The 21450-nt window shown below is 41.0% G+C and overlaps 1 protein-coding gene across 4 annotated transcripts in view; it reads right to left on the reverse strand.

Annotated features, from left to right (window-relative positions):
* Window positions 1-20278, reverse strand: part of ANKDD1A (ankyrin repeat and death domain containing 1A) — a 40750-nt gene extending 20472 nt beyond the window's left edge. For 2 of the 4 annotated variants that reach the window (XM_069098306.1, XM_069098303.1), the window contains exons 1-4: window positions 20186-20278; window positions 16990-17088; window positions 13180-13284; window positions 7528-7626 (exon numbers count right to left, since the gene is read on the reverse strand). In XM_069098306.1, the coding sequence (XP_068954407.1) occupies window positions 7528-7626; window positions 13180-13284; window positions 16990-17088; window positions 20186-20275 (393 nt within the window). In that variant the 5' untranslated portion in view covers window positions 20276-20278. Of the gene's footprint in view, window positions 1-7527; window positions 7627-13179; window positions 13285-13370; window positions 14306-16748; window positions 16940-16989; window positions 17089-20185 lie in introns of those variants that run through there. The other 2 variants (XM_069098307.1, XM_069098305.1) reach the window with 2 other exon arrangements.
* Window positions 20279-21450: the final 1172 nt, after the last annotated feature.

A 21450-nucleotide genomic window follows, 5' to 3' on the forward strand; every position in this document is an offset into this window, starting at 1 on the left:
TCTCTCTCTCTCTCTCTCTCTCTCTCTCTCTCTCTCTCTGTCTCTCTATCTCTGTCTCTGTCTCTCTGTCTCTCTCTCTATCTGTCTGTCTCTCTTCTCTGTCTCTGTCTCTCTCTCTGTCTGTCTGTCTCTCTCTGTCTGTCTCTCTCTCTCTGTCTCTGTCTCTCTCTCTGTCTGTCTCTCTCTCTCTTCTCTGTCTCTCTGTCTCTCTCTCTCTGTCTCTCTCTCTTCTCTGTCTCTCTCTCTTCTCTGTCTCTCTCTCTCTCTGTCTCTCTTCTCTGTCTCTGTCTGTCTGTCTCTCTCTCTGTCTCTCTCTCTGTCTCTCTCTCTCTCTGTCTCTCTCTCTTCTCTGTCTCTCTCTCTTCTCTGTCTCTCTCTGTCTCTCTCTCTTCTCTGTCTCTCTCTGTCTGTCTGTCTGTCTCTCTCTCTGTCTCTCTCTCTCTGTCTCTCTCTCTCTCTGTCTCTCTCTCTCTCTCTCTCTCTCTCTCTCTCTGTCTCTCTCTCTCTCCTGACTTCCAGCAAACCTTAACAACCTCTTACAGACCGTGGCACATAAGATTCTGTACTTCTATGTAAACATTTCACGCACCCTTACACAAATACTTCATTCCTACTCTGATACCTCACCAACATACAGAATTGGGTTCTCAAAAGTCTTTGAGCATAGGCTCGGTGAGGGGCAATCCATGGAACAGCCTAGCCAAGTCTGGATGCAGATGGTTATCACCATCCCTCCGCCCCCAAAAAACAGCTGCCCAGGAAGCAAAGGGTGGGGTATTTTTTCAAAGACAGAAATCTACTGAATCATTGAGGGGTTGTAATTTATGTGAGATAATTAATTGCAGGATGAGAATTCTGAATCCCAGACATGTCTCCACAACCAGATTATACAGACTTATTGAGGGCAGGGAACAACACATAAACACACAGAAATATACATATGTACCAAATATATGTAAAAACAGCAAAGTGTGTATGAACACGCACATATATATGTAAACATATATGCAGGTGTATAAACACTTTGGCATTCATATATATTTTATATATGTATGTTTATATGTAAATACTAAAGTATATATAAACACTCACATGTTTACATATAAATATGCATATTATACTGTGTACGTGTTATATATGTGTTTACACACAAATAGACATGAATTTAAGTGTGTGTATAGAAACATCCATATATAAACATATAGATGCATGTATAATACAGTTGTGTGTTATTGAATGTACACACATGTGTCCATAGAAAACATACACACACGGGCCCAATAAGTTAGCTCTCACATGTACAAACGTGTGTGCTTGTGCGTAAATATTCATGTGTCGACTCATGCATGGTGTGTTATGTGTGTGTCCACACAGAGACAGACATGGATCTAGATCTGCATGTATGTGCAAACGTGCACATGTGTTTGTGTATAAGCAAGTGAATTCATATACACGATATGCCTGTATTGTAGCATGTATATTATTCATGTGTATACATATGTGTCCACATACAAATATACATCTATGGGCCTAACTCAACTGTGTTGAAAACACACATATATGTTTATATGTGTGTACACAAGACACTTGTAGTTTGTATTCTATCCGTGAATAAATGTGTCAACACACAAATATAAATGTGACTTTGTGTGCATTTCTTTTTTTTTAAGCAATCAGGGTTAAGTAACTTGCTCAAGGTTACACAGCCAGTTATTTCTGGGTGTGGTGCTAAGTATCTGAGCCCGGATTTGATCCCCATGTCATCCCGACACTGGAGCCGGTGCTCTTACTTGCTGGCAGCCCCACTTTGTGTGCATTTCTGTGTAGAACACTGTGGGATTGTATACATGTATATTGTGTGTACACACATACATACATACATATATATATATATACACATACATACACACACACACCCTTTGGTCCATATCTATGATTTCATTGCAATAAAGAACTTCTAGTGAGGTAACTCACTCCATCCATGCAGTCTGGAAACTATCCCAAACCTTAGATCTGAGAAAATCACCTGGGCTACTGAGAGATTATATGACTAGCCCAGAAGCATTGAGCCAGCTTGTGCCAGAGGACTTGAACTCAGGTTTTCCTGACTCTGAGACCAGTTCTCTATGAAGCCTTCCTGCTTCTCATCTTTCATAATACTCAGTAAAGATTTTTTTTTAAACCCTGAAATTTTCCATTGATTTTTTTCCCCTTAGAATAAGCAACTTGATAGGGTCTAGGAGAGATACAGAGTTTAAATAAGACAAGAGCCCCAGCCTCAGGGAGCTTCCAGTCTCTCAGGGCAATGACACATCAACACAGATAACCATGACACAGAACAATATGATGTAAAAACATCAGCAGTGGGAGAAAAATGAAATCCTAGAACCTTAAACTTGGAAGGAACTTTAGATGCCAATTAGCCCAACCATTGGGTCAACTAGACCCAATGCAGGCATGCTCTCTAGAGCAGACTCTGTGAACTCGTTTTTGAAAATATTTTGATAACTGCAGTTCAATGAAATTGGTTAATTTGTAATCCTAAAATTCTAGCCTTAGACACTTACTAGCTGTGTGACCCCAGGCAAGTCACTTCACCCTGTTTGTCTCAGTTTCCTCATCTGTAAAATGAGCTGGAGAAGGAAATGGCAAACCACTCCAGTGTCTCTGCCAAGGAAACTCCAAAGGGGGGTCACAAAGAGTCAAACATGACTGAAAATGAATCAACAACAACAATATTTATGCTTTTAAAAAAAACATTACTCTGCCCAACTGCCAAAGAGGTCCATGACACCACAAAAAATTTTAAAGCAGAAATATTGTCGATTCATTTTCAGCTGTCTTTGAGAAGCTAGCCCAAAGAGACAGTTATATTCTGGTTCAAAATCCACACCAAACACAGCACCCTCCCACCAGACAATGGAGACTCATACCCTGACCCATCCCCTGCTTGTTCTCCCAAAGACTTCTGCTGTTCTCCTGGTCCTCTTCACTGAAAGGAGAGAAGGGTCTTAAAGTGGTTAGAATCTGGGGGTACGTGTTATTTACCCCCATAGACTTAAACCCCTTGAAAGCAGAGATGATAGACATTTTTTACCTCTGTATTCCCACTGCCTAGCACAGTGTGTGATGGGTAATATTTAATAAATGCTTGTCAATTGATTGGTTTGTTAGAGCCTCTCACCAGCAGGTGTTGCTGATGAGACAGGACCATGGGAACAACCAGCCCCGGGGGCAGAGCCTGTACTTCCCAGCCCATAAATAAACCTTGGTTCCTGAAAGGCTCCACTCCCTGGGAAAGGTGCAGCCTGAACTATCTCACGTGCTCTTCGGCCACTGACTTTTCTAAATTAAGCTCCGATCTAGCAGGAGTTCACCATCCCTCCCTCTGAGACGGAAGTGGCCCTGGGTACCCGCAGTTAGACCACCTGATGTAAATAATCCTGTCTGAAAATGTGCATGACAATAATCGAGGGGCTAAAAATACTTATGAGCATAACAGACAGTTTTATTTACACGGTGGCTCCAGACCCCACCTTCTACGTGATCACACACACACACACACACACACACACACACACACACACACTCAAACACTCACTCACTCACTGCAGGGGGTGGCTAGTCCCAGAGCTGTGGGAAGCATCTCCAAGCCCTGACTCTTCACGTTCAAAGACACACAAAGGAAACAGACAAAGCTTGGGGGATGTCACACATTCTGCTCCCAGAAAGGGGTTGAGAGACAGTCTGTTTGTTCCTTTGCTTCTGTGCTTTGAACGTGGAGGCTGTTTGGATTTCCTAATGTAAGCCCACGTCATCCTCATCATCAGAGCATGGTGCTCCAAGGCCAAATTCCTGTTATCTTCAATCTGATTGACTATAAATAACAGTTAGCATTTATAGGTTTGCAAAAAAAAAAAAAAGAACACCTTATAAATATTATCTCATTTGGTTCTCACAACTCTGGGAAATGGGTACTATTATTATCCCCATTGTACTGATGAGGAACTGAGGTAAACAGGTTGGTCAGGCTCACAAAGCTAGTAAGTATCTAGGGTCAGATTTGAACTCACGTTTTCTCTGACTCCAGACCCAGAGTTCTATCCACCATACTACCTCGCTACCTATAAGGGCAGGGAGTGTTTCATTTTTGTCTGTATTCCCGGCATAATGCCTATCACACAGCATGTACTTCTAAGCTCACTGATGTGTGTGGGGAGAGGGAAGAATGGATAATTTTGGTTACATTAAATGAAAAGGGTTTTGCACAAACAAAAGCAATGCAGCCAAAATTAGAAGGAAAGCAGGAAATTGGGGGTGGGGGAAGGATTTACAGCAAGTTTCTCTAATAAAGGTTTCATTTCTCAAATATATAGGGAACTGAGACAAATTTACAAAAATAAGAGTCATTCCTCAATTGATAAATGAGCAAAGGATATAAATAGGCAGTTTGAAGAAGAAATCAAAGCTATCAATAGTCATATAAAAATGCTCTGAAGCAATAATTACAGAAATGTCCATTAAAACAACTCTGAAGTACTGCCTCACACCTTCAGATTAGCTAACATGAAAGAAAAAAAATGACAAATGCTAGAGGGGAAAAGTAGGGACACCAGTGCATTGTTGATAGAGTTATGAACTGGTCCAACTATCATGGAAAGCAATTTGGAACTGAACCCAAAAGGCCATAAAACTGTGCGTACCCTTTGACCCAGAAATAGTGCTACTAGGTCTATATCCCAAACAGATCTAAGAAAAAGGAAAATGATTTATATTGAGATATATATATATATATATTTATTTATTTATAGCAGTTCTTTTTGTGGTGGTAAAGAACTGGAAGCTGAGGGGATGCCCATCTATTGGGGAATGAATGAACAAGTTGTAGGATTGTGATGGAATACTATTGTGCTATAAGAAATGAGAAGCAGGATGGTTTCAGAAAAACCTGGGAAGACTTTTATGAACTGATGCAAATTGAAGTAAGTAAAACCAGGAGAATGTTGTACACAGTAATAGTATTGTAACAATAATCAACTGTGAAAGACTTAGCTATTCTTATCAATACAGTGATCCATGACAATTCTAAAAGATTTATGATGAAAAAATGCTGTTCACTTCCAGAGAGAGAACTAATAAACTCTGAGCGCTTATTGGAACATATTTTTCCCACTTTATTTTTCTTACTTTTTTGTTGCAACATGGCTAATATGGAAATATGTTTTGTATGATTTCACATGTATAATTGATATATTGCTTGCCTTCTCAATGAGAAGGGGAGTTACTAGAGAGAGGGAGAGAATTTGGAACTGAAAATAATTTTTTTTAAATGAAGTTAAAACAAATGAAAATAACTGTTCATTGATGGACTAAGGGGGTGTGGTCCCTCTTATGTATGAGGGCCCTGGACAAACTCCAGCACTCTTACTTTCAGGCAGGGATTCTTATGCACTCATTCCAAAAAAGGTTTCCCCAGATATGAAAAACACTGGCAGAAAGCAATATACACAATGACTACAACAAGACAAATAGAAAGAACAATAAAAATAGCAGTAAAATGAACCTGAATACTATGTAATTATAATGATCCAGCTTGGCCCCCAAAGAAGAGACAGGAGATGCACTACTGCTACAACAATAGTAATAATTGGCATTTATATATTATTCTAAGGTTTGGAAAGTACTTTGCATATGCTCTTCCATTTGAGTCTGGCAACCATTGAGGCAAATACAGTTCAGATTATCAATATTTTCATTTTAAAGATAAGGAAACCAAGGCACAGAGAAGTTCATGCAGCTAGTGTCAGAAGCAGACTTTGAACCGATGACCAGCAGTTTCTCCATTTTACTCTATTTTATTACCTTGTTGAATAATTACCTAAAGCTAATTATTGTTACGCAATTGTTTTCCGTCATATCTGACTCCTCACAACCCCATTTTGGGATTTTCTTGGCAAAGATACTGGAGTGGTTTGTGATTTCTTCCTCCGGCTCATTTTACAGATGAGGAAACTGAGACACACAGGATTAAGTGACTTGCCCAGGGTCACAAAGCTGAAACTGGATTTGAACTCAGGAAGATGAATCTTCTTTTTTTTTTTGCTTTTTGGAGGGCAATTGGGGTTAAGTGACTTGCCCAAGGTCACACGGCTAGTTTTTGTGTTAAGTGTCTGAGGCCGAATTTGAACTCAGGTCCTCCTGACTTCAGGGCTGGTGCTCTATTCACTGCACCCCCTAGCCGCCCCTGAAGATGAATCTTCTTGATTCCAAGTTCAGTGCTCAATTTAGCAGCCCTTCAAAAACTAATGATGACTTATAGGATATTGTTCAAAACTTTTCAGCAACATGTCATTTTTGCTAAATAAACTAATATATAGACTGTCTATAGAAGTAATTTGCCTCATGACTGGTTTTGCCCACGAGCATGCTCTCCAAGCTCTGAAAAATCTTGAGGCACCAAGCATTAAACAAACATACTTGCACCTTGCCTAGGACCTGCCATCCATCAACTACAGGATGAATTCCCTAGCTCTTAGCTTCCCGGCCTAAGGAATTCTCCTGCTCTCACCTCCACTCCATTGCCTTCAGAGCAGAATTAGAGCCGAGGCCTCAAGTGAGGGTGCAAACAGTGGTGTTCTATATCGTAATCTATTAAACTGGTCTTGGTGCTGTTACATATAAGTAACATCCCATCTTCCAGCAGGGACTAGTTGTCCCTGGCGCCTGGAATGTGCACCCTCCTCATCTCTCTCCCTTGGAATCCCCAGTTTCCTTTGGAACACAGCTCAAAGGCAGTCTTTTATATGGGGCTTTTCCTTAAAATTTTTTTTTCTGAATTTAAATACCAAGTAAAATAAGCATTTCTATACACAAAGTAGAATGGGGGGAGGGGAAGAATTGAACATGAAGCCATGAATCTTTATGTGCAGTTTCCTTTTCCTTAAAGTATATAATAAATTCAACATGAAGCTTTCAAAGCTGTCCTGCTTATCCGTGTTTCCTTATGAAAATTCTTCTGATCTCCCCTCCCCACCTGCTAGTGTTTTCTCTATCAAAAAATCATCTTATATCTATATTGTATCTACATCTTTTATTTCTATTATATATAATTTCATTCCATATATTATTATTATTATTATTATACATATGTTATATCTCCTGGAGAATGGAAGCTCCTTGAGGACAGTATTGTATCTCTAGCACCTAGCACCTAACGGGCACATAGTAGACCCTTGATAAATGCTCATTGATTAATTGATTCTAGAGCGTCCATTCTCAAACTTTTCCATCTCAGGATCTGTTTACACTGTTAAGAATCACTGAGGACCCCTTGAAGAGCTTTTGCTTATATGGGTTATATCTGTCAGTATTTAATGTGTTAGAAATTCAGATATTTTATGATGAAAATAGTTTTGATCTTGAAGATCCTCTGGGGTGCCTGGGCCATACTTTGAAAACTGCCCATCCAAAGACTAGAAATTCTCCAGTCTCCCCACTCCCATCCTAGGCTCTGCTCTTGGTGGGTACCTTATCTTTGATGCCATGGTCACAGCCGAAGCCAATCAAGAAGTCCAGAGTTTCAAGCTGTCCGTGTTCGGCTGCCAAATGGAAAGCTGTCCGATCCAGCTTTGATTTCAGGAAGAAAAATACAGTTTTCAGTGCAACCCCACAAAACAGTCAGTACCTTCTTCCCTAGCCTCCATCACCCTGCCAACCCCACCTCACATTTCCTTGGGGCTAGACCTTGCAAAAGGGTCCCAGGAGCAATCACAGTAGACTTGAGTCACCCCTAGAGTTCCATGAAGCAGGGACAGCCCACTCCTCTGATGCACTAAAGGACTGACATTAACGAATGCTTAATAAAAGTGTCTCATCCATCCAGCATTCGGTGTGGCACACTAGTGCATTTTGCCTTTAACTGAAACTCACTCTTTTAAATATCAATGCTTAATTATATCAGGAATCCATTATTTTAACCAATGAAGGAACCCCTTCCCCAATCCCTACTGATAAATATACTGTAACATCTCCTATGCTATATGTCTAAGTAGATCAGTATTTCTGAGTTGCTGTGGCTAAAAAAATTATTTCCTTTCTGATGACAAGCTTCCTCAAACTTAGCTAAACTGATCTTCAGACAACAGACCCATATGACTTGTACATTTGCCAACCCATATTCAAACCCCAAGGCAGCTGGGTGGTGCAGTGGATAGAATACCAGGCCTGGAGTCAGGAAAATCTGAGTTCAAATCCAGCCTCGGACACTTATTGGCTGTGTGACCCTGGGCAGGAAGTCAGGAAAATCTGAGTTCAAATACAGCCTCAGACACTTACTGTGTGACCTTGGGCAAATCACTTCACCCTTTTTGCCTCTGTTTCCTCATCTGTAAAATGAGCTAGAGAAGGACATGGCAAACCACTCCAATATTTTTGCCAAGAAAACTCCAAAAGAGGTCACAAATGAATGAACAACAATATTCAAACCCTACCCAGCTTGGTAGAAACTGTTGGAGCTTGCTCTTTGCTGAGATAGGCTTTAAGAATCTTGGAGCATCTCTGCTACACGATAAGGTATCAGAGTAAGGCTGTAATGGAGGATTAATTACAAAACTGCCTAAAAGAGCAATCTGGGGGCAAAATTCTCTCTAAAACATATCATATATACTTCCCTGCCTTCTTAAAAAGAATTTTGAACATGATTTAAACCTTCTCTTCATGACTCAGGGTCATTATTACAAATATTAATACATTATCATAATTTGTGGTTCAGTCTCCAAATCCCTCAGACTCTTCGTGATCCTGTCTGTGGACCACAGAACGCCAATACCGTCCACGGGGTTTTCGTGGCAAAGATACTGGAGTGGTTTGCCATTTCCTCCTCCAGTTATCATAATTTAGTTTAAACCAATAAACATTTATTAAATTCAGGCTGTGGGAGATAGAAAGCTTGGACAAGGCATGATCCCATCCCCACAAATTTTATATCAAGAAGGAGAATAAGCACAATAGTATTCATTACAATCATATACCATAATTTATTCAGCCATTCCCCAATTGATGGGCATTCCCTCAATTTCCAATTCTTAGCCACCATAAAAAGAGATGCTATAAATATTTTTGTAAAAATAGATTCTTTTCCCTTAAAAAATCTCTTTGAGATATATTCTATAACATGAATAAAATATAACCATAATACAATGTTACTAGATAAGTATGTTAGAGTGGTACAAAACAAAATACTGTATATATTATCTGGACATGACTAACATAAGAAATTGTTTTGCCTATGCATATTATGAGTTTTTTGGGGGGAGGGGTTCCTCCAATGGGGAAGGAGGGAGGGAAAATAGATTTTTTTGTTCATTGAAAAAAATAAAATTTAAGGTTTTTTTTTCTTTGGAGGCAGGAAGGCAAGGCAATTGGGGTTAAGTGACTTGCCCAAGGTCACACAGCCAGCAAGTGTGAAAATTTAATTTTTTAAAAATGCTATTTGAGTTCCTAGGGAGAGGTCATGATACCCACAGGGTATTGTGTGCTATAACACAGTGAGACCCACAGGGGTGCACTGAAGTGTATGGGACTATCTTCCAGCCTGCTGAAGTATTCAAATACCCCGGTGAGCTCTTTGTTGTTTTTCTGAATCTTACCTAAATGTCAGGTAGTGAGCTACCACTTCTTATTACAGGACTCTAGCTTTACAAGTGAAAGGGAACTGAAATGTCAGCAAATCTAACCCCCTCATTTCTACAGTGGGGGAAACAGGGACAGAGAAGTTAAATGACTTGCCCAGGGCTACAAATTAATAAATGCTAGAATCCAGATTTGACCCTTGAGGCAGTATACTGTCAGTGGGGGAAAAAAGCTGGCTCTAAAATGAAAACACCTCTTTCAGATCTTTTCACTGTGGGTTATTACCTGTGTGCCCTTGGACAAGTGACTTAATGTCCCTTCGTGAGACATAGTTTCTTTTGTAAAACGAAGTGGTTGGATTAGACGATGTTCCTTCCAGCTCTAAATCTCATTCAATAGTTTCATCCATGTCTGACTCTTTGGGACCCCACTGGGGGTTTCCTTGACAGGGATATTAGAGTGCTTTGCCATTTACTTCTCCAGCTCATTTTACAGAGAGGAAACTGAGGCAAACAGGGTTAAATGACTTGCCCAGGCTCACACAGCTAATATGTGTCTGGTGTTTGTCCTTCATTCTCAAAGAGGACCATGATGTCAATGAATGAAATACATGAACTTTGGTGCTACCATTCCATGGCCTCTATTTTACTTTCCCAGAGGCCTTTTGCTAACTTCTCAGCTTTTTCCAAATAGTTTAGGCTGCTTCTTATTATACAATAAGTTATTAGGGTCATATTCCTCAATCCTGTTAATAAACAAGGCCAATTGGATTTCTGTGGAAATAAGAGGTTTAGGCAATTTGGAGTCATGTAGTCCAGGAAATGGAAATTTTAATCTCTATGGTTTAGCACAGAGACACAAGAAATGTCCAAAAAGCAAATTAAAGAGAGGAACAGGAGGTGCAAGGGGAGATAAGAGATCCATAGGCCCACTTAGCCTGTGAGTCACTGCAAAGACTCCCTTCCTACAGTTCCAGAGTCAGCTTGTCCACAGTTTCTCAAGTGAACACATATCCCAATGTAATAAGGATAATAGGTATGATAATAAGGAAGAAGAATGAGTAAATACTGTCTCAACGCCATAAAGGGATCTTGTGGTCACCAGCAGCAGTTTGGTCTGGAGAGTTCGTTTCATTGATTAAGCATGTGCTGACTAATTCCTGGGCCTTTATGCATGGACTCCCAATGAGAAGGCAGACATTGGCAGCATCTGGAGATTTTTGAAGCTGCTGGATCTCCAAGCTGGTTGCCATGCCCTGTTTATGCCATGGTCTCTTTTCTCTATGGTTCTCCAATGGGAAAGGAGGAGCAGCTGGTAGATACCCTCCCTCCCCAGCCCTCATACAAAAGGAGAACTCTACCATCTGGACTTCCTCCTCCTCCCCAGTGATCAAATACAATAATATATGTAAAGTGCTTTGCAAACCTATCTAAATGGGAGACCGTTACCATCATCACCATCCTTTCCTCATGGCTTTGGGGAAAATGAGCCCCTTTGCACAAAAGAGGCCTATTACAACGGCTTTTTCACTAGTCTCTCTGTTTTTAGTCTTTCCCAGCTGCCAAGGACCACTTCCTGAGTTATTCTCTCCAGGGCACCAACTTGATCTGATGCCTTGAAATCATGGAATTTCAGAACTAGAAAGGCTGTCAGAGATCAGGTAGTTCAGCCCCTTCATTTTGCAGATGAGAGAGCTGATGGCTCCCCTATTGTCCAAAAGAAAAAAAAAAACCACAACTAAAAATCCCCAGACTGACATTCAAGACTCTCCATGATCCCACCAACTACACCTGGATTTCATCATGGTCTCCAGAAACTCATCAACCAGCAAGATCACATCAGCCCCAAGACTAATCCCTCATCAGAGCTCCATACCCTGGGACTCCTCCTTCCCTCTGATTGCATAAGGTGGAGACTGGACTTTTGAGAGCTCCTTCTACATCCTCCATTCATGAAGGGCATGCAAGGCAGTTGTCTCATTTCTCACCTGGCCACACTTCTGTGGACTGCATCAGGCCCCTCACCTTGTTCTTCCCCTCATCCTGTTTTCAGATTTCTATGTATTGTCTTCTCCAATGAGATTGTGAGCTCCCCAAAAGCGGGGACTGTCTTTTGCCTTTGTTTGTACCCTCAGTGCTTAGCATAGCTCCTGGCCCATAGTGGACACTTAATACATGTTTATTGATTGACTGAATGTATAAGCTGATCTGATGCCAACTTGTTTTTTATTGGGAGCAATATCCTAACCCCTCCCCTATTTGAGTTAGGCTAAATTCTCCTTAAATGGTATAGAAATCATCCTTGAGACTTGATTAACTCAGGGAAATCATGGCTCAGGCAGCTGAATTCACTTCCTTGGTACAAAACGTCCCTGAGGAGCTCCCTGTGAAGCTAGATGCTTGGCTTGTAGGCCACAAAAGGCAGTTCAGGCAACGGTGCTTTGCTCATTGCAATCAGCTCTGGAAGTTCTCATCAAATATCAATGACAAACATCCTTCTGCTATAGCTAGGTGAATCTTTGGTTAATCATTGAATGACCTGTGAGTGTCTCATCTCATTTCAGGCCCTGTCTAAAATGCCTCTCTAGTCTTACACTGACCTCCTTCATGTACTCTGTGCTCCAGTCAAATAATTTATTTGTTGTTTCTTAGTCATTAAGTCATGTCTGACTCTTCATTTGGGGTTTTCTTGGCAAGATTACTGGAGTGATTTGCCATTTCCTTCTCCAGCTTGTTTTACAGATGAGGAAACTGAGGCAGACAGAGGTTAAATAACTTGCCCAGGATCACACAGCTAGTAAGTGTCTGAGACCAGACTTAAATTCGGGTCCTCCTGACTCTAGATCCAGTGCTCTATCCATTGTACCACCTAGCTGCCCCATGGTCAAACTGAGACCTGGGAAAGACCTTAGCTTAAAAAGGCCATGGTCTCCTACTGCAACTGGAGCCATCTCCAATCGTCCTGATCTATATCTTGCCACTGGACTCAGATGGCTCTGGAAGAAAAAGTGAGGCTGGTGACCTTGTACAGCCCTTCCTCACTTAAATCCAATTCACTTGGGGCGGCCAGGTGGCGCAGTGAGTAAGAGCGCTGGCCCCAGCGTCGGGAGACCCGGGATCATCTCCAGCCTCAGATACTTGGCACCCACACAAAACAACTGGCCATGTAACCTTGAGCAAGTTACTTAACCCCAATTGCTTAAATAATAATAATAATAATAAATAAATAAATCCAATTCACTTGCAAGTCATGGCATCACCTCCCTGATGTCATGGTCTTCTTCGAGAATAAAGGACAAACAACAACAATGATAATAGCTAACATTTAAGACATTTAATACACTAATCGGTATGATAATAACGCTCAGGGTTGTTTGTCAGGCTCAAATAAGATAATATTTGTAAAGTGTTTAGGTTAGGGTGGAGCCCAGCCCATAGCAGTATTTGATGAAGGTTCCCTCCTTTCTTCCCTGCCCAGTCTCCCAGAATCAAACATTTTCATTTTCCTAAAGTGAAAAATGTTGTCAGTAGGTTCATAATAACTTTTTACCTTATCAATTCGATCAAGGGGCACATCCTCTAGATCTTCCATTATAAACTCCAACACATGCACATGGCCCCTTTGAGCTGCACAGTGCAATATGTTCAGACCATTCTGTAAAAGAAAAAAGGTATGTTCTTCAGTACCCATGGACCTCGTCCCCATCCCCACGGTCACCATTCACTGCCTTGGTAACTCACGTTCTCTTCTAAGGTAAATGCATTCATGATGCCTTTTCTGACTATGTCTCTCACTTCCACTTCCTAACTTCCTGCGTTACTTAATGTCTGGACGTGGTAACTCAGTCCCCAGTTTACAAATGGGTTGGGCTCCAGAAGTAATGTGGCTATTGGGAGCCCAGAGTACATGGAAGTGATATTATAAAGGATGGCTAGGTTCCATGGAAGAACATTTTGTACTCAGAATTTTAGGCATCAGCCTGCTAGAAGCAATTTTATTAATTTAGATTATTCTAAACCTAAGCGTATTTTCTTAGAAAGGAACAAAGATAGGCAGAGTTACCCCCTTACTTTGAAAAGTTCTCTGTAATTCAAGTTGGCCTGAAGTTACAATTTGGGATCTGCTCAAACAGTGGACAAAATTCCTCACTGAGCTAAACCATGCTTAAAGAGAGCCAAGGGAAAAATCCAGGTAACATTTTGCTTTATAAAACAGAACAAGTGACTTAACTTGGCAATAAGTTTTCTAAAATTATTCAATCTCTCTGACCACTCCCTTTCCAGTTCTCCTTTCCAGCTGGTCTAGAGTTTCAAGAAATACTTCTATTAAATGAAGTAACCAGACTTCTTCCTTCTCTTAGTCTGATACAAATCACCTTTGGAGAGGCCTTCCCCTGGGGGTAGGGTAGAAAGATTCCAGTGCAGGTCATTATTTTGGAATTGATAGCTAAAGAAAGACTGATAAAATTTATTTTTCAGATTATTCCAAAGGCTTCAGATGAAGATAATTTTAAATACTTTTTCATTTTTAATAGTGTTTTATTTGTCCAAATTACATATAAAGACAATTTTAACATTCTTTTTTTTTAAAACTTACAGTTAAATTTTCTCGCTTTTTCCCTCACTTCTTCCCTTCTTAAGGGAATTTAAGCAATTTGATGTAGGTCTTATATGTGCTATCATATAAAACATTTTCATATAAGTCATATTGTTAAAGAAACTACCAAAAGGGAAAAGAAAACACAAAAAATAAACAAAGTAAAAATAGTATGCTTTCATTTGCATTCAGACTCCATCAGTTCTTTCTCTGGATGTGAATAGCATTTTTCATCATGAGTCCTTTGGAATTGTCTTGGATCATTGTATCGCTAAGAATAACTATCATTCATAGCTGAACATTATACAATATTGCTGTTACTGTGTACAATGTTCTCCTAGTTCTATTCACTTTACTTTGCATCATGCTCATGTAAGTCTTTCCAGGTTTTTCTGAAATCCACCTGCCCATCATTTCTTATAAAACAATAGTATTCCATTACATTCATATATCACAACTTGTTTAGTCATTCCCTAATTGATGAGCATCTCCTCAATTTCCAATTATTTGTTGCCACAAAAAGAGATGCCATAAATATTTTTGTACATGCAGGTTCTTCCCTTTTATTTTTTTAAAAATCTCTTTGGGATATAGGCCTAGTAGTGGTATTGCTAGATCAAAGGGTATGCACAGTTTGATTGCCCTTTGGGCATAATTTCAAATTGCTTTCCAGAATGGTTGGATCAGTTCATAACTCTACCAGCAATGCATTAGTGTTCCAATTTTCCCACATCTTCTCCAACATTTATCACTTTATTTTTTTGTCATATTAGCCAATCAGATAGGTGTGAGGTGGTACCTCAGAGTAATTTTAATTTGTATTTCTCTAATCAATAATAATTTAGAGCATTTTTTTCATATAACTAGGGATGCTTTGATTTCTTCATCTGAAAACTGCATATTCATATTCTTTGACCATTTATCAATTGGGGAATGACTTGTATTCTTATAAATTTGACTCAGTTCTTTCTGTATTTGAGAAATTAGGCCTTCATCAGAGATACTTGCTTTAAAAAATTGTTTCCCAGCTTTCTGATTTCCTTTTAATCTTGGTTGCATTGGTTTTGTTTATGCAAAAACTTTTAAATTTAATATAATCAAAATTATCCATTTCACATCTCGTAATGTTCTCTACCTCTTATTTGGTCATAAATTCATTTCTTCTCCATAGATCTGACAGGAAAATTATTCCTTGCTCTCCTAATTTGCTTATGGTATCACCCTTCATGTATAAATCATGTACCCACTTTGACCTTATCTTGGTATACAGTTTAAGATGTTGATCCATACCTAGTTTCTGCCATACTGTTTTCCAGTTTTCTCAGCAGTTATTGTCAAATGATGAGTTTTTGTCCCTGAAGCTGGGGTCTTTGGGTTTATCAAACACTAGATTGCTATGGTCATTTATTACTGTGTATCTAATCTATTCCACTGATCCATTGCTCTGTTTCTTAGCCAGTACCAAATAGTTTAGATGATTATCACTTTACAATATAGTTTGATAACTGGCATGGCTAGGCTACTTTCCTTTTCATTTAAAAAAATAATTCCCTTGATATTCTTTTTAAATACTTTAAAAAATATTTCTGAAAGACAGAGAACTAAGAGGGGCCTTTGTCTCCTTCTGTAGTTCCAAGGCTAACCCACAAAGGCCCACTGAATATATGCAGCGATAGTTCCAGTAATGCTGAATAGACTCAAACTACTCCTTAAAAATATTCCTCTCAGGGCAGCTATGTGGCGCAGTGAATGGAGCACCAGCCCTAGAGTCAGGAGGACCTGATTTCAAATTTAACTTCAGACACTCAACACAAAAACTAGCCATATGACCTTGGGCAAGTCGCTTAACCCCAACTGCCCTCCAAAAAGCAAAAAAAAAAAACCCAAACCACATCCCTCTTCCCTTGCTTTCTATAACAGTTGATCACAGTGAGAGTGAACTTCACAAAGCAACAGAGGGGAGTGGGGAAAGGGCAAAGGTCTCAGGGAGTCTTTGGTAAATGAATATGGTCATATGTAAGGAGACCTGTAGGGGAGGAGGGAACAAAAGTCTCAATGGTTTGGGTCTGTGAGTAAATCCCTGGCTATAGAGTGGAAGAGGGAGAAGAGAGGGGAGAGAGAAGAGGGTGAGGGTGAGAAGAGAGTAGAGGGAAAGGAGGAGAGAGGGGAGAAAGAGGGGAGAAAGGAAAAGGGAGGGAGAGGAGAGAGGGGAGGGAGGAGGGAAAGCAGAGAAGGGAGGGAGGGGAAAAGGGAAGAAGGGAGAAAGGAAAAAGGGAGGGAGGGGAGAGAGGAAAAGGGGTAGGGGGGAAAGAGAGGAGGGGAAGAAGGGGGAGAGTGAGAGAGGGGAAGAAGGGAGGAGGGGAAAAAGGAGGGAGAGCAGAGAGGTGGAGAACAGAGGGGAGAATGGGGGAAAGGAGAGAGGGAAGGGAGGAAGAGGGGAGGAGGAAGAGAATAAGTGTCACTTGGGTTCCCATTTCCTTTCCTCTCCCCTCCCCCCCCAAACACATTAAGATTGTACTTACCAACACTTTTTCCCAAGGCTGTGGCCCTGTTTGGATCCCAGGACCCCCATATTGCCCTGCTTAAGACTTATAGAAGACTGCAATCTAGTTGGGGAAACCGCATTAGGGGTGAGGGGTGGAGATCCTGCTTTATTACCTTGCTTGCTTACATTCCTAGGCCTCCCAGCACCTGCTTCCAGCTGGGGGCAGGTGGTTCTGTAGTCCAGCCTCATCTGCCCCCAAATTCAGGCAGTGGTCTCACCTTGTCCTCACAGTTGATCTTGGCCCCTGAATTAACTAGCAGCTGTAGGATCCTCAGGTGACCAAACCAGGCAGAGAGAAGCAGTGCATTCATCCCAAACTAAAGGGAGAAAAGAAAGATGCAGAGACTGTGGGGTTTTTCCCTTCAATCTTCCTGTAGCTATGTTCCTTCCTGCTCCACACAGGTGTGTTTATTTATGTACTCACAGCACATGCCCAGAGAGCCCTGCATGTCCATGTGCTGAGACATCGTACACATTCATGCCTATGTGTCTGCAGAACCCTACATCTGCATGTCCATCAACCTAAATGTCACAGAATTTATACTTGTGACTTGTAGGTTCTCAGAATTTTAGGGTCAGGAGGGAATTTTGAAGTCATGTGGTTCAATTTCCCACCTAAAGCAGGGATGATGCTTATTTAGAACAAGCACCTGGCACATAGTAGGCCCTAAACAAATTTCTGTTAATTCACTGCCTGAGTACAGCCCATCTCAGGGATGGTTATCCACGCCTCAGTTTGAACACTTTCCCTCCCAGAACAGCATATTCCACTGAAAACCCTTTAGGTTAAGGCAACATGTGACTCCATATAACTAACACACTAACATGCTTAATGTTTAGATCGGGGGTCTCCAAGCTTTTGGGATGGTGTATCCTATTAGGATAAAATCTGAGCATGTACCAATATGTATACATATTTATACATTATATACATATATTACTGTACTAAATATACACACTGTAAAACTTACACAAAAGGGGCAGCTAGGTAGCTCAGTGAATAGAGCACTGGCCCTGGAGTCAAGAGGATCTGAGTTCAAATCTGGCCTCAGATACTTTACTAGCCATGTGACCTTGGGCAAGTCACTTAACCCCAATTGTCCTACCTTCCCCCCTCCAAAAATAAAAAAACATCAAGTGCAAGTCTGAACCATATTTCCCTCCCCTACTTAATAAACTAAAAAAAAGTATACAAAATAGTTATTTTTAAAAGGATGGAATAAAGATAAAATAATAGTAGATCTTAGAATCAATAGGAAATTCTAGGAGCCTATTGAACTAGGTTGTGATGAGATTGACCAGAGAGTATCAAGGTTATACTCTAAGCTTTGGGAAAATCACTTTGGCAGCTCAGTGGAAGGTGGATTGGAGCAGAGACAGAAGCAAGAAGACCAATTAGGAAACTGTTACAAGTCCAGGAAAGAAGTGATGAAGGCCTGGGCTAGGGAGCTGGCCGAGAGGAAGCAAGCTTGGAAGACGTTGTGGGGGTAAAAATGACAAGACTTGGCCATTCCAATAGATATGTGGGGTGAGGGAAAGTGAAAAGTCAAGGACCGATAATCTGGAAAGTGATGAGTGTTCAGAGGAGGGATGCGTTTGGAGGGGACATACGTAGAACTCAACCTATCCATGCCTCACTGTCCCATTGAAAATAAAAGTGGGGAGAGGTGGGCAGAGCAGCACACTGCTCCTACAGCACCTACTGTAGCCCATGATTCGAAGGGCAGGATGTGGGAAGGGTGGGGAGTGAGGGATTTGCAAGGGTCTGGGTGGTGAAGGCCTAATAACTGGCACTTCCACAGGAAGCCAAGAGAGAGTGCAGGGGGTGAGCAATAATGGTGCTGTTCATCCCTTTGGATGCAGCTGTTTAGCTAGCTAGAAGTCCAAGTGCAATTATTTATTCCATAAGAATATCATGAAAGACTTTATCGAATGCCAAATACTTTTCTGAAATCCATATTATGGATTTGCATATTATGTCTCTGGGCATCCGCAGATTTGGGGGGCAGCTAAGTAGATCAGCGGATACAGCACTGGGCCAGGAAGATCTGAGTTCAAATCTGACCTCAGATACTTACTACTGTATGACCCTGGGCAAGTCATTTAACCCTGTTTCCCTCAGTTTCCTCATCTATAAAATGAGCTGGAGAAGAAAATGGCAAACAACTCCATCATCTTTGTCAAAAAAACCCCAAATGGGGTCACAAAGACATGATGGAACATAATCTGTAGCTTTTCTTACAGAGTCATAGGATTTACAGCTTGAAGGGGCATTAGAGATTATTTAGTCTATAGATGAGCAAACTGAGGCCCAGAGACAGGAAGTAATTTTCCCCACATCACTCCAGTAGTAAAAAGAAAAGCCAGAATTCAAACTCAGATCCTCTTATTGTCCTTTCCACTGTCCCATGCCACAGTGTAATGGAAAGAACCCTTAAATGTCACCAGGAGACCAAGGTTCTAATTCTTGCTCTTCCAAACCTTCTGTGTGACTTTGAACATGCTGCTTCACCATTCTGAACCATGAGTTTCCATTTTCTCATCCATAAAATGAGGGAGTTGGATTAGTTTAGGAGTTCTTAACCCTTTAGGCGTCATGGACCCCTGTTCAGAATAATGTTTTTAAATACACAGGATTAAAAAGGGAAATTATTATATTGAAATAAGTTAACAAAATATTAAATTTTTAAAAAAATTTTCAAAGACCCTAGGTGAACAGACCCTGGCTCTGAGATGCTTTGTAGCCCTAACATTCACGGATTCTTTATAACCAACCTTTTCACGTATCAAAATCCTAGAAGAGATCAAGCCGTCTAATCCAACACTACCTGAATAACAACTCTCTATATTATATCTGACAAATGGTCATCCGGTTTTTGCTCAAAGATCTCTAATGAAGGGAAATCTACCCCCAGAAGCAGCCCATTCATCTGTGGGTAGCTGTAATTGTTGGTAAGTTTTTCCTTCCATCAAACCTAGCTACAACTGTAACTTCTGATCACTGTTCCCAGATCTGTCCTCTGGAACCAAATGAAACAAGTCCAATTCCTCTTCCACACAGCAGCAAGCCTTCAAATGCTTCAAGACAGCCATCATATGCCCACTAAATGTTGCCTTTTCCAGGAGAAACCTCCCAGGCCCTCTACAGCTACATTCGTCCATGTACCTCTCTGGGCCTTTCTACGTCTCTGTCAATCCAGGTACCCATGAGTCTGTTTCCATGTGTCTATATAACTTATTATTAAGACACAATGGTGTTCTCTTTAGTTTGGAAGGTGTAAATTAAATGCCGCAGGTTGGTGGAACAAATTCAGAGTGAAAACCCTGAGTTTTAGATTAAGACATGAAGAGATCTCTTTTTGCCCAGAAATAGGGAGTAAGAGCCATGAGGCCTCACCCCCTGCCCCTGCCTACCTTGTCCTTGTCATCCACAGATACTTTGTACTCGAGGAGCAGTCTCACAGCTTGCTCGTGCCCAGCCCCAGAAGCCCAGTGCAGTGCCATCCTGCCCACCTGTCCAGGAGAACAGAGAAGCCATCAACCCCAAACCTGGGCCACCCCTTTCCTGGCTGTTATCCACAAACTACAAAAAAAAAGTCACACCCCATTTTCTCTCCTTTTTTTTCTACCAGTAGGCTCCCAGCATATTCTGGCTTCCTAATTCCCTGCTTCCCTTCATACTTCTGATTATTCACTGGGGTAAAGAAGGCTGGCACATACAGCCTTTTAAAATCGAATTTCATATTGAAATGGATATAAATGCATTTTAAAAATATAAAATGCAAAGGATTTATCCTTGAACATGACAGAAAGAAGTAGGCAAGAGAAAAAAAGTAACCCTAAGGTCAGAGAGGAGAGATATGAGAACCACTAGAATGGTTGAGTTCTCTCAGTGTATTTTTGGCCAGCTCCTTTGACCCAAGAACCAAAATAGGAGGAAAGGTAGAACAACGTGTAATTAGTCTTTCAGCCCATTATATCATAACCTGTGGCCTAGGTGGCATGTCTTCTAAAGTTCAGGTAGGGTACAGTATAATTATGCTCACCTTTCCCTGAGGCAGCTAGGTTGGTGCAGTGGATAGAGTTAGGAAGACCCGAGTTCAAATTCAGCCTCAGATACTTACTAGTTGGGTGATCCTGGGCAAGTCATTTAACCTTTGCCTGCCTCAGTTTCCTTAACTGTAAAATGGGGAGAATTGGGGTGGCTAGGTGTCACAGTGAACAGAGCAAAAATGTGTATTAGGTATTCTCTGGTTGCTGACTTTTGGTCTGCACTATCAACTCTGTCTTGCTCTCACCTCTAGAATGTGTGTTTTCCTGGTTCTTGACTATGTTCAAGAACTATAGTTCTTGACTATGCCTAAATTCTTTACCATCTTTCTTGCCCCTGATCAATGATGTTTAGGCTCCTCTGATTCATGGCTGTCTGCCAAACCTCTCTCTAATCAGTTGCCCCAGCCTTTCCTTATGGTATATGATCTGACTCCAGCTTGCCTACCTGGTTTGGACTCATGACCTTGGGTTGACCATTGGTACCTATGTGTATGGATAATTCTGATGGTCCAACAGGCTTCTAGACCCGGCCAACGTCCAGTCCACTCTTGCGCCTCTGTTCCATCCTGGGCTCTCAGACTGCCCCCAAATATATTAGACCCACTGCTATTTAGGAAATACCTATG

This window comes from Petaurus breviceps, unplaced genomic scaffold (genome assembly GCF_028583685.1).
Source record: "Petaurus breviceps papuanus isolate PSGF00001 unplaced genomic scaffold, PetGlider_PUasm1.0 37, whole genome shotgun sequence".
NCBI lineage: Eukaryota > Metazoa > Chordata > Mammalia > Diprotodontia > Petauridae > Petaurus > Petaurus breviceps.